Source organism: Erinaceus europaeus, chromosome 9 (assembly GCF_950295315.1).
Source record: "Erinaceus europaeus chromosome 9, mEriEur2.1, whole genome shotgun sequence".
Lineage (NCBI taxonomy): Eukaryota > Metazoa > Chordata > Mammalia > Eulipotyphla > Erinaceidae > Erinaceus > Erinaceus europaeus.
In genome coordinates, this window is record NC_080170.1 from 42,897,276 (window position 1) to 42,910,403 (window position 13,128).

General features: G+C 40.1%; 1 protein-coding gene across 2 annotated transcripts in view; it reads left to right on the forward strand.

Moving 5' to 3' along the window:
- FAM20B (FAM20B glycosaminoglycan xylosylkinase) overlaps nucleotides 1-13,128 on the forward strand; it is a 54,999-nt gene that overhangs the window by 12,454 nt on the left and 29,417 nt on the right. For both annotated transcript variants that reach the window (XM_007536009.3, XM_060197744.1), the window contains exon 2: nucleotides 2,615-3,122. In XM_007536009.3, coding sequence (XP_007536071.1) covers nucleotides 2,746-3,122 — 377 coding nt within the window. In that variant the 5' untranslated portion in view covers nucleotides 2,615-2,745. The remainder of the gene's footprint in view (nucleotides 1-2,614; nucleotides 3,123-13,128) is intronic.

A 13,128-nucleotide genomic window follows, 5' to 3' on the forward strand; every position in this document is an offset into this window, starting at 1 on the left:
ACTGAGCTGAAGTTATGTAGGATGTTTCTAGGAAGTGAAAGGCTGTCCAGCTTACTTCATGGCAGAATTGAGCCATGGCTGCTGTAGTTACAGCTAGAGGTGCTGAGGAAGTGATTGCTGACATGGCTTGGCTTCCCTGCTCCATGGCAGCACAAGAGGTGTACTGTTGATCAAAGGACTGAACTATGTTGGAACAAATAAAAATCTCTGAAATCTCTCTTAGCACTGCTGTTATTAGTCATCACAGGGAGCTGTTTTACTGTTTCACACCAAACTCAATACCATCTAAATTACATCTTGGATGTCCTTGAATTGTCTTTGTTTCAACTAATAGTGTTATGTGCTTCCTCAGATGATGAAACAAAATAGGTGGCTGGAGATAATGAGACTCTGAATGGAATTTTCACTTTCCATTTCTTCAGGAAAAGGCCTGGGGGAATAGTAGTTCATCACTAAGAATACATCTCATGTCTGCAGGTTCATTACAAGGGGGGGGGTGTCTGTACAACACATCATTGTTCTAGGAGGTGGTTTTGGATATGTTTACAGTCATTGACGGGAGCAGTCGCTAGTTTGGGTGTGAGTGTCCCAGCCTGAATTGTTTGCACTGTCTCTTGTATTGGTTTTATTTGACCAAGTGACGGTTCAAGTTGTTGAATGGATTGGAGATGAAGTGATGCCCAGTTATCTTTTTTTTTATTTCTTTATGGGGGAATTAATGTTTTACATTCAACAGTAAATACAATAGTTTGTACATGCATAACATTCCCCAGTTTCCCATATAACAGTACAACACCCACTAGGTCCTCTGTCATCCTTCTTGGACCTGTATTCTCCCCAGCCACCCACCCCCACCCCAGAGTCTTTTACTTTTTATTTATTTATTTTTTCTATTTTTTTCCTCCAGAGTTATTGCTGGGCTCGGTGCCTGCACCATGAATCCACCGCTCCTGGAGGCCATTTTTTCCCCCTTTTGTTGCCCTTGTTGTAGCCTCATTGTGGTTATTATTATTACCATTGTTGATGTTGTTCGTTGTTGGATACGACAGAGAGAAATGGAGAGAGGAGGGGAAGACGGGGAGAGAAAGATAGATACCTGCAGACCCGCATCACCGCCTGTGAAGCGACTCCCCTGCAGGTGGGGAGCCGGGGGCTGGAACCTGGATCCTTAATGCGGTCCTTGCGCTTTGCGCCACATTTGCTTAACCCACTGCGCCACCGCCCGACCCCAGTCTTTTACTTTGGTGCAATAACCCTGTTATCTTTTTGTCAGCCCAACACTTCATTGTCTGTAGGCACAGAATAAGCTCATACTTATATTGAAATGACCGTGTACTAAGGAAAGCATCTTGCCAGCTTATAAATGAGTCCCCATTGTAAAAATGGTGCATTTGGAATCTAGCATGAAAACTTTGCAGAGCATAGTCTGCCCCACACAGAAATAGTACTTCTTTATGCTTGTGGCTTCTGCATCTTCACTACATGCTTGACCAGCCCACAAGTAATGTTGCTATAGTACCAGGGTCATTAGTTTTCTGACAGTATTATGCACATAACCAGGTGGTCTAAATATATGTTCCCTTTAATTTATTCCAACTCAATATTTTGCAGAGATTTTAATTTTGAAAAAGAATTAGTGGAAGACTGATTAACTAGTGCTATATATCTGAGTGATGTACTTAGATTCATGGGTATCAGGCCTGACACATCCAGAGTTGTTGGTTGTTTGGATTCAGGAAATTAATACTTTCTTCTGTGCCCTCTTGGCCATTTTATTTTATTTTATTTTATTTTTTCTCCTGGCCATTTTAAGAAGTTGGTATCTTATAGTGTGCCCTTAAACTGCCATTTGGAGAAGATAAGAACTAGAAAATTACTAGATACTGGTGACTGGATATTTATTCAAAAGTCTGGCATGGACTCTGTAAGGTAGAATTAAAGTTAATGAATTATACATATCTTTTTTTTAATTATTATTTTTTTAATTTTTTAACCAGAGCACTGTTCAGCTCTGGCTTATGGTGGTGCAGGGGATTGAACCTGGGACTTTGGCGCCTCAGGCATGAGAGTCTGTTTGCATAACCATTATGCTATCTACCCTCCGCCTTTGAATTATACATATCTTAATATTAGTTTTTGTTGTACTTTGTTTCACTGTTTAGATTATTAGGAATTATAGCCATCTATTCAATAAATGACTCTGTACCCTATTAAAACAAGTATGTTTGCTTTTAAATTTTTATTGTACCCCATTATTGACTATTGGGTTCTCCCTCAGACAAGTTAATTTTAAATTAGATTTTCTTAAGATTAAAGGATGGGGCCAGATGCTAGCACACCTGATTGAACGCACAGGTTACAGTGCACAAGGACCTAGGTTTGCACCCCCAGTCCTCACCTGTAAGGGGAAAGCTTTGCAAATGGTAAAGCAGTGTTACAGGTGTCTCCATCTATTACCCCTTCCCTCTATTTCTGGCTATCTCTGTCCAATAAATAAATAAAGATAATAACATTTTTTAAGGATAAGTACTATTATTTGAGACTTACAAAAAACATTTCAAGGGTAGAAGGACAGAATTTCTGATTGGATTTTGCTTTGCACTTGGGCTTACAGGAACTGTGGGAGGAGCTTCAGTGAAGAATGGACCAATGTATACAGTGATGGGAAATTTCCGCTGACCGTCACCACTTGATCTCCTGGATAAGCAGAGTGAGTGGGTCAGAACAGAAGGAAAAGAGGCCAACATGAAGCTAAAACAGCGTGTCGTGCTGTTAGCAATTCTCCTTGTCATCTTTATCTTCACCAAAGTTTTCCTGATCGATAACTTAGATACATCAGCTACCAACCGGGAGGACCAGAGGGCCTTTCACCGGATGATGGCGGGCTTGCGGGTGGAGCTGGCCCCCAAACTGGAACACACCTTGCAGTCTCCCTGGGAGATTGCAGCCCAATGGGTAGTCCCTCGGGAAGTGTACCCTGAAGAGACACCCGAGCTGGGGGCAGTCATGCATGCCATGGCCACCAAAAAAATCATTAAAGCTGATGTGGGGTATAAAGGGACACAATTGAAAGCCTTACTGATACTTGAAGGAGGACAGAAAGTGGTCTTCAAACCTAAGCGGTAAGTCTTCATCTTGGAAGTCCTGGTGCTGGCTGGTGGGTGGGTTCATGTAATTACAGTTTCTACAAGTATTCATCCCATTCTGTTGCTGCTCCCTTTAGTAAACGAGAAGGCTTGATTAGAACTGTTCCAGAGCTGTGTGTTTATATTTGTGTTTTTTTCTCTTAACATTGTTTATTTCTTTGAGTTAGAGAAATAAGTGTATGTGCAGTACATTTGGGTTCATATAAAGTTGATTTTTTTTTTTTTTGTTAGAACCACTCTTGATTTTTATCTTCTGTGTGCCGGATGGCAGATACACAAAATGTATTATGAAATAACTGGCCACTGCAGGTTTGCAGTGTAAGTTTGGGTAACTGCCTATCAGGAATGTGGTAGCATAGGGGTTGTCCAGAACTGGAGTACATTTTGGATGGACAGTTAGAGACCTTTTAGCATCAAAGCTATGGTTCTTTCCCTATGGTATTATTTTTGTCTTAATTGATTTTTCTTTGTGAACAGTTTTAGGATGATGGAAAGATCAAGAACTACAGAGAGTTTCAACATATTCTGTTCCCCAAGTTTCCCTTATTAACTGTTGGGAAATTATACAGATGCAGTCTTTGCCCTCAGGTTTTGCCACTCCCTGCGATATCCTCACAGTTCCATTTTCAACCAATCCTGTCCGGACACGTCACTCCTCGTTGTTGCCCAATAAAGCCCTCCCATTTCCATGCTCTATCTCTCTCCCAGGTGGTGAGGTAGCGGGGGACGGCCATTTTCTCAGCTGACTCCACGTGGCCTGAGCCACCCTGTTTGATCCGTAATAAAGATTTGTGTACCCCATTTGCTCCGGATCTCCTCTCTCTCTTCTCCACGGCAGCCCAACAATTAACCATCTTCCTTTGGTGCAGTATATTTGCCCAAATTGATGAGCCAGTTTATTTATTTATTTATTTATTTAGTAGTAGTATTATTTGCCTCCAGGGTTACAGCCGGGGCTCAGTGCCTGCACTATGAATCCAATGCTCCTGGCAGCCATTTTTTCCATTTTTTCTTTTTTTTATTGGATAAGAAAGAGAAAAATTGAGAAAGATTGGGGAGATAGAGAGAGGCTGAGAAAGATAAGACACCTACAGACCTGCTTCACTGCTTGTGAAGTGACCCCCCCTACAGTTTGGGAACTAGGGGGCTCCAACTATGATTCTTGGGCGGGCCCTTGTGCTTTGTACTATGTGCACTTAGCCTGGTGCGCCACCACCAGGCCCCAGATGACTCATTTATTAACTAAAAGTCTGTAGTTAAATTAAAATCACCCTATGTTGTATGTTTTATGGATTTTAATGATAAGTATCCATAGTTACACTATCAAACAAAAGCTTCCCTGCCGTAAACATTGCCTATATTCTACCTGCTTTTCCCACCTCAGATTTTTGGTTCACCTGCCTCCCCCCCCAGCCTTTTTACTGTTTTTAATAGTGTCATATGGTGTGTAGCCTTAGATAGATTGGCTTCTCACTTAGTAATGTGCATTTAAGATTCCTCTGTCTTTTTGTGACTTAATAGCTTATTTCTATTTTAATCACTGAATAAATCCTGTTGTATGGATAGACTAGTTGTTTTTCTTTGGTTTGTTTTTGTTTATTTGTTTATTATGGCACTATTAAGCTCTGGTTTATGTTGGTGCTGGGGATTGACCTGGTGCCTCAGGCATGAAAGCCTGTTGCATCTATCTCTGTTACCACCCTCAGCCCAAGACCACATTTTATTCATTCATCTACTGAAAAACAGTTTGATTGCTTCTAAGTTTGGGTAATTATAAAGTTGCTATAAACTTCATATATAGGTTTTTGTTTGAAGGTTAGTTTTTAGCCATTTGGGTTAATTCCGAGTAGCATACTTTTGTGGCTATATGGTGAGAGTATGTTTAATTTTGCAAGCAACTGTCAGGTTTGTCTTTTCAAAGTGGACATGTCATTTTATATTACCATCAGTAGTGAATTTGTTACTCCATATCTTCACTGGCAAATGGTGTTGTGTTTTAGCTATCTCAATGTTATTTCTTTTGCCTGTTTTAAATAGAGAACTGGGCTATCTGGGTCATTTCAGTCCAACAGCTAGGTTAGAGAGTGAGATGACTTGAACTTTTGCAACCTTTAGATTTCTCTAAAGATATACAGTGACTGTTTGGCAAATAGTTTTATATATATATTTTGTATTTGAAACTGAGGTTAATGTGACACTGACTTATACTTTTTTCTTGTTTGTTTTAGGCCAGGAATTAAAAAAATTTTATAGTGTCTAAAATTTTCTGTGTACCAGATAGTTTTTTCATTTCTCAGTGAGGTTTTAAGAGAATTATAACACATATTTTTGAGTTTCTTGCCAGAATAGAAGAAATGCAAGGTAAAGATGCACAAAATGCATCTGTGACCTGCCTTGGTCACAGACTTGGTTAACCATTGATTGGTAGATTAAAGGTAGCCACAGGTTCCCAAAGTAGAAGGGATACCTGAAGCTGGGGGATGGCATCTGTGGCAGAGGTTGAAGTTAAAAAATGTAGTAGACTAGCAAGAGAAAAGTCTGAGTGGCAGGGAATGTGGGATAAGTGGATCTATTGAGCTTTGACTCTAACTTCTGCTAAATACACACCATTTCCCATACTTGATACTGAATATCTGTTACATTAATATTTTTCACCATGGTTGTGGGTATTTGCAGTTATATGTGAAATAAAAAACTAAGACTTGGCATGACTAACAGACATGGTCTCTCTGTAGCCACAAGTAGAGCTGACCTGACCTCTGGGTGTGACTGTGAGTGATAGAGACTTTGCCACACACACCCTTTTAGCCATGTCTGTGTACTGTCCTGTGAGTGTGCCCACATGGAGAGCCCACTCTCAAAATTCAAAGGTCAGTTCTGAAATGTGTTCCTTGCCCTTTGTCTGGGGTTGTAGCCTCAGAACCAGCAGCAGAAACAGAGAGGGAGGGAGTCAGGCGGTAGTGCAGAGTGTTAAGCACACGTGGCACAAAGCACAAAGACTGGCATAAGGATCCCGGTTCAAGCCCCTGGTTCCCCACCTGCAGGGGAGTCACTTCACAGGCGGTGAAGCGGGTCTGCAGGTGTCTGTCTTTCTCTCCCCTCTCTGTCTTCCCCTCCTCTCTCCATTTCTCTCTGTCCTATGTAACAATGACGACATCAATAACAACAACAATAACTATAAAAACAATAAAAAATAATAAAAAAAAGAAACAGAGGGAGAAAGAAGACAAATTGAAAACAAAAATCAGAGTCGGGGATAGTACCATCAGTAGTGCAACAGCCTGAGAGGCACCAGAGGCCTCAGGTTCAATCCCTAGCACCACCATAAATCAGACTTGGTTAGTGCTGTAATAAAAATAAATAAAATAAAATAAAATAAAAAATCAACTTTGTGTCAAAAGAGATGAGATTTAAGCGTTTTCTATTGGAATAAGAGAGTATCTTCTCCACATTCCTAGTTTGTGCACTAGAGAATTGAAGGGAGGATGTAATTTTGTAAATCAATACTGAGTTGCTAATAAAATAAAAGAGAGAATTGAAGGGAGGCAGAGTAGAAGGAAGTATTGGAAACAGCTTTTTCTTAGTTTAGATAGAGTTAATCTTGGACTAAGTACTTTGAAAGAGAACCAGAGTGTTGAGAAATGGTCTATGGAAGGAGGAGATGGCAGCCGATAAGTCATAAACCCACCTCAGTCATATTGGCACATCAACTTCTCACTACCACTCAGCCTTCCCATCAACAGCCACCTTCTTTCTTACTCAAATACTCCAATTATCACTGTTCCCAACTCAAGAAACATCCAGAATTTCCCACTGCTTCCCAGAGGAAAACCTGGCTATTCTGGGTCTTCCTTGTCAGTCATCCCCTTGTCTCCCCATCCTACAAGCTGTGGGGCTCCCTGCAGTGTTAAGAACACCCAGTCATACACCCCTGATGCTGAATACAGCTGGCTGGCTGCATTGTAGGCTTTGCAGTGGCTGTAGGTTACACTGTTCAAGTAAATGAACTCTGATCCCAAACACCCAGAAAAGTGTTACTCTGACATGGAAGCTCAGTCTATGCGGTCCTGAAGGTAAAATTAATGTCCTTGGTCAGGCTCTGCTGTTCTTCCCCAGAGAGATGGGAATGGTTTATTGGCAGTTGCCTCTGAATTTACTGCTCTGTTGGGGTCTTAGGATGGCTCAGTCTCTGCTGAGAGGAGGATCTCAATCCTTTTGCTAATTGGAGATACACACACCTTTCCTTAGCAACACTTTACTTGTTATTCATGTCCTGCTCTCTGAGACAGAAGAAATGTACAGCAGATGAAATTTATCAGAAGACAGTGCATTTGTGTGTGTGTGTGTGTGTGTGTGTGTGTTTGCATTTTACCTTAACTTGTAATATTGTCAGTGTAAGCCTATCTGTTCTGGAAGGACATTGATTTTCATAGAAACTACTTTTGTGAGGAAAGAGCAGGATAGAGGAAAAGGGAGTGTTCTCAGGAAGTGCTCAGTGAAGCATGGCAGTGGGCTAGTCTGACAATGAGATCCTCAGAGTTCTGATAATGTGTATTCATGAATTCAGAACATGAACTTATATTCAGATCTTTGGAGTCCCAGCACAGCGCTTTGATTTACTTTTACCAGCTTTTCTTTTCCTTTTTCCCTCTCCAGTCTACCCAAAAAGTTCCTGGAATTGCAAGGTTTTACATTTCACTCCCTTCCATATGTACTGAGAGGAATATCCTGGATGCCCCCACATCTTCCCTAGCTCCACTGGAGTGTGAAAGAGGTGTTCAAGGACTGTGATGGAGAGAGAAGTACTGGGATAGTGTCAGCCTGACTGTTACGCTGTGTACAAGCTGGAGCTTGTAGAGAGAGCCGGTGTAGTCCCAGATAGCCCAGATAGTGCTTTGGCACTAGAAACAAACAAACTTGAGTATGTGGGCCAGGCTGAGAAGAATCTGGTGTCCCATCCGGGGCCGATGTGTGGCTGCCTTCTAACATAAGTGTTGCCTCACTTTGTCTCCAACTGTGTTTTGTGGACTTGGTTTAACTTTTATATTTAAGCGTCACTTATGTTGAAGATCACTGCCTTATATGGCATGGCATGTTTCCCACTTTCTCCTGGTATTTTCAGCATTGAAGACCCACGTCCTCAGTGAAGCATGTTCTCTCTGCTTCAGTCTCGGTTCATTTCTAACTTGCTTTTCCCTTGTAAAGCCTGTAAGTAGGTCATTTCACTCAGGAAGTGAGGATGAGCAGTAGACATTATGGGTGACTTCTTTTTTTAACCTTTACCAATTTATCTTTTTATTTATTTATTTATTTGCTTTTTTTATTTTTAATTCTGGCACTTTTATTTTTTTATTTTTTTAAAATTTATTTCTTTATTGGGGAATTAATATTTTACATTCAACAGTAAATACAATAGTTTCTACATGCATAGCATTCCCCAGTTTCCCATTTAACAATACAACCCCCACTATGTCATTTATCATCCTTCATGGACCTGTATTCTCCCCACCCACCCACCCCAGAGTCTTTTACTTGGGGGCAATATGCCAATTCCATTTCAGGTTCTATTTGTGTTTTCTTTTCTGATCTTGTTTTTCAACTTCTGCCTGAGAGTGAGATCATCCCATATTCATCCTTCTGTTTCTGACTTATTTCACTCAACATGATTTTTTCTTTTCTTTTCTTTTTTTCATTTCATTTATTTATTTTTTTTAATTTTTTTTTTATTTAAGAAAGGATTAATTAACAAAACCATAGGGTAAGAGGGGTACAACTCCACACAGTTCCCACCACCCAATCTCCATTTCCCACCCCCTCCCCTGATAGCTTTCCCATTCTCTATCCCTCTGGGAGCATGGACCCAGGGTCATTGTGGGTTGCAGAAGGTAGAAGGTCTGGCTTCTGTAATTGCTTCCCCGCTGAACATGGGCATTGACAGGTCGGTCCATACTCCCAGTCTGCCTCTCTCTTTCCCTAGTAGGGTGGGTCTCTGGGGAAGCTGAGCTCCAGGACATATTGGTGGGGTCTTCAATCCAGGGAAGTCTGGCCAGCATCCTGATGACACCTGGAACCTGGTGACTGAAAAGAGAGTTAACATACAAAGCCAAACAAATTGTTGAGCAATCATGGGCCCAAAGCTTGGAAAAGTGGAGAGGAAGTATTAGGGAGGTACTCACTGCAAACTCTAGTGTACTTCTGCTTTCTTACTTTGGTGCCATACTCCAAACTCAGTCAATTTCTGCTTTGCGTTTCTACTTCTTTTTTTTACATGCATAACATTCCCCAGATTCCCATTTAACAATACAACCCCCACTATTTCATTCATCATTTTTCATGGACCTGTATTACTCCAGAGTCTTTTACTTTGGTGTAATACTCCAATTCCATTTCAGGTTCGACTTGTGTTTTCTTTTCTAATCTTGTTTTTCAACTTCGGCCTGAGAGTGAGATCATCCCGTATTCATCCTTCTGTTTCTGACTTATTTCACTCAACATGATTTTTTCAAGGTCCATCCAAGATCGGCTGAAAATGGTGAAGTCACCATTTTTTACAGCTGAGTAGTATTCCACTGTGTATATATACCACAACTTACTTGCTCAGCCACTCATCTGTTGTTGGACACCTGGGTTGCTTCCAGGTTTTGGCTATTACAAATTGTGCTGCCAAGAACATATGTGTACACAGATCTTTTTGGATGGATGTGTTGAGTTCCTTAGGATATATCCCCAGGAGGGGAATTGCAGGGTCATAGGGTAGGTCCATTTCTAGCCTTCTGAGAGTTCTCCAGACTGTTCTCCACAGAGGTTGGACCAATTGACATTCCCACCAGCAGTGCAGGAGGGTTCCTTTGACCCCACACCCTCTCCAGCATTTGCTGCTGTTACCTTTTCTGATGTATGACATTCTCACAGGAGTGAAGTGGTATCTCGTTGTTGTCTTTATTTGCATTTCTCTGACAGAGACTTGGAGCATTTTTTTCATGTGTTTCTTGGCCTTTTGGATCTCTTCTGTGGTGAATATTCTGTCCAAGTCCTCCCCCCATTGTTGGATGGGGTTATTTGTTGTCTTGTTGTTGAGTCTGGCAAGCTGTTTATATATGTTGGTTATTAAACTCTTATCTGATGTATGGCATGTAAAGATCTTCTCCCATTCTGTGAGGGGTCTCTTGGTTTGGGTAGTGGTTTCTTTTGCTGTGAAGAAGCTTTTTAATTTGATGTAGTCCCATAGGTTTATACTTGCCTTAGTCTTCTTTGTAATTGGATTCATTTCATTGAAAATGTCTTTAAAATTTATGCAGAAAAGAGTTCTGCCAATATTTTCCTCTAAGTATTTGATAGTTTGTGGTCTAACATCCAAGTCCTTGATTCACTTGGAATTTACTTTTGTATTTGGTGAAATACGGTGATTCAGTTTCATTCTTCTGCATGTTTCAACCCATTGTTTCCAACACCATTTGTTGAAGAGACTCTGCTTTCCCCATGTAATAGTCTGGGCCCCTTTGTCAAAGATTAGATGTTCATAGGTGTGGGGCCTCATTTCTGGGCTCTCAATTCTATTCCACTGGTCAGTGTGTCTATTCATGTTCCAGTACCAAGCAGTTTTGATGACAATGGCCCTATAATACAGTTTGAGATCTGGGAGTGTGATGCCTCCAGTTCTGTTCTTTTTTCTCAAGGTTGTTTTGGCAATTCTAGGTCTTTTCTGGTTCCAAATAAACATTTGTAGCATTTTTTCTATTCTCCTAAAAAGTGTGCTTGGGATCTTCATGGGGATAGCATTAAATTTGTAGATGGCTCTGGGTAGTATATTCATTTTGATGATGTTAATTCTTCCAACCCATGAACATGGAATATATTTCCACTTCTTTGTGTCTTTTTCAATTTCTTTGAGTAGTGACTCATAATTTTCAGTATACAAGTCTTTCACTTCTTTGGTTAGGTTTACTCCTAGATATTTTATTGTTTTTGTTGCTATAGAAAAAGGAATTGATTTCTGAATTTCAATTTCTTCTAACTTAGTGTTTGCATAGAGGAATGCCACTGACTTTTGAATGTTAATTTTGTAGCCTGACACCTTACTGTATTGCCTGATGATTTCCAAAAGCTTCTTGCTGGATTCCTTAGGTTTTTCCATGTATACTAACATGTCATCTGCAAATAAGAGAGTTTGACTTCTTCTCTTCCAATCTGTATGCCTTTAATTCCTTGCTCCTGCCTGATTGCTTTGGCAAGAACTTCCAACACTATGTTGAATAGTAATGGTGATAGTGGGCAGCCCTGATCTGAGTGGAAATGCTGCCAGTTTTTCACCATTGAGTATGATGTTGGCTGTAGGCTTGCTATATATAGACTCCACTATCTTCAGAAATTTTCCATCTATTCCCATTTTTGTAGTGTTTTGATCATAAAGGGATGTTGTATTTTGTCAAAGGCTTTCTCTGTATCTATTGACATGACCATGTGGTTTTTGGTCTTGCTTTTGTTGATGTGGTGGATCACATTGATTGATTTACGTATATTAAACTAACCTTGCATGCCTGGGATAAACCCCTACTAATCTTTTGTTGATTGTTAAGTGTCAGTTTAATTCCACTGTGGTCTGAGAAGATGCTTGGGATGATTTCAATGCTCTTGAATTGGCTGATGCTCTGTTGTGGCCTAATATATGGTGAACAATCTTTTTGATATACTGCTGTATCCGGTTGGCTAGAATTTTGTTCAGTATTTTAGCATCTATGTTCATCAGAGATATTGGTCTGTAGTTTTCATTTTTGGTTTTGTCCCTGTCTGCTTTTAATATCAGGGTGATGTTGGCTTCATAGAAGCTGGCAGGGACTATTCCAGTGTCTTCAATCTTCTGGAAGACTTTTAAAAATAGAGGTATTAGTTCTTCTTTGAACTTTTTGTAGAATTCATTTGTAAAACCATCTGGTCCAGGACTTTTTTTCGGGGGAGATTTTTGATAACTGTTTCAATTTCATTAGCTGTGATGGGCCTGTTCATGTTATCCACTTCCTCTTTACTTAGTTTTGGGAGTTGGTAGGTATCTAGGAAATCGTCCATTTCTTCCAGGTTCTTTAGCTTGGTGGCATATAGTTGTTCATAGAAGCCTCGCAAGATATGTTGAATTTCTGTGATGTCTGTTGTGATATCTCCTCTTTCATTTACTATCCGATTTATTTGGGTCTTCTCCCTTTTTTGTTTTGTGAGTCTGGCTAAAGGTTTGTCGATTTTGTTTACTCTTTCGAAGAACCAACATTTACTTTCGTTGATCTTTTGTATGGTTTTCCTATTCTCAATGTTATTTATTTCTGCCCTAACTTTAGTGATTTCTGTCCTTCTGGTTGCTTTAGGATTCCTTTGTTGTTCTTCTTCTAGGTCTTTAATCAGGCTGTTTATTTGTGCTTCTTCTTGTTTCCTAACATGTGCTTGTATAGCTATGAACTTCCCTCTTAGGACTGCGTTAGCTGTGTCCCAAATATTTTGATAGCTTGTGTCTTCATTTTCATTGAACTCTTGAAACATTTTGATTTCTTCCTTGATTTCCTCTTTGACACAGAAGTTGTTAAGAAGTGTACTGTTGAGCATCCACATTTTGGCACTGTTACTAATCTTTTGTTGATTGTTAAGTGTTAGTTTAATTCCACTGTGGTCTGAGAAGATGCTTGGGATGATTTCAATGCTCTTGAATTGGCTGATGCTCTGTTTGTGGCCTAATATATGGTCTATCCTTGAGAATGACCCATGTGGATTTGAGTAAAATGTGTATTCCATTTTCTTGGGATGAATGACTCTGAAAATGTCCAATAGTTCTAGTTTATCTATCTCTTCATTTAGCTCCCTTATGTCTTTATTGATTTTCTGCCTGGATGATCTGTCAAGTTGAGAGAGTGGGGTGTTGAAGTCCCCTACTATGATTGTTACTGTTAATATACTGCTGTAGCTCTTTCAGTAGAAGTTTGATGTATTTAGATGGCTTCTC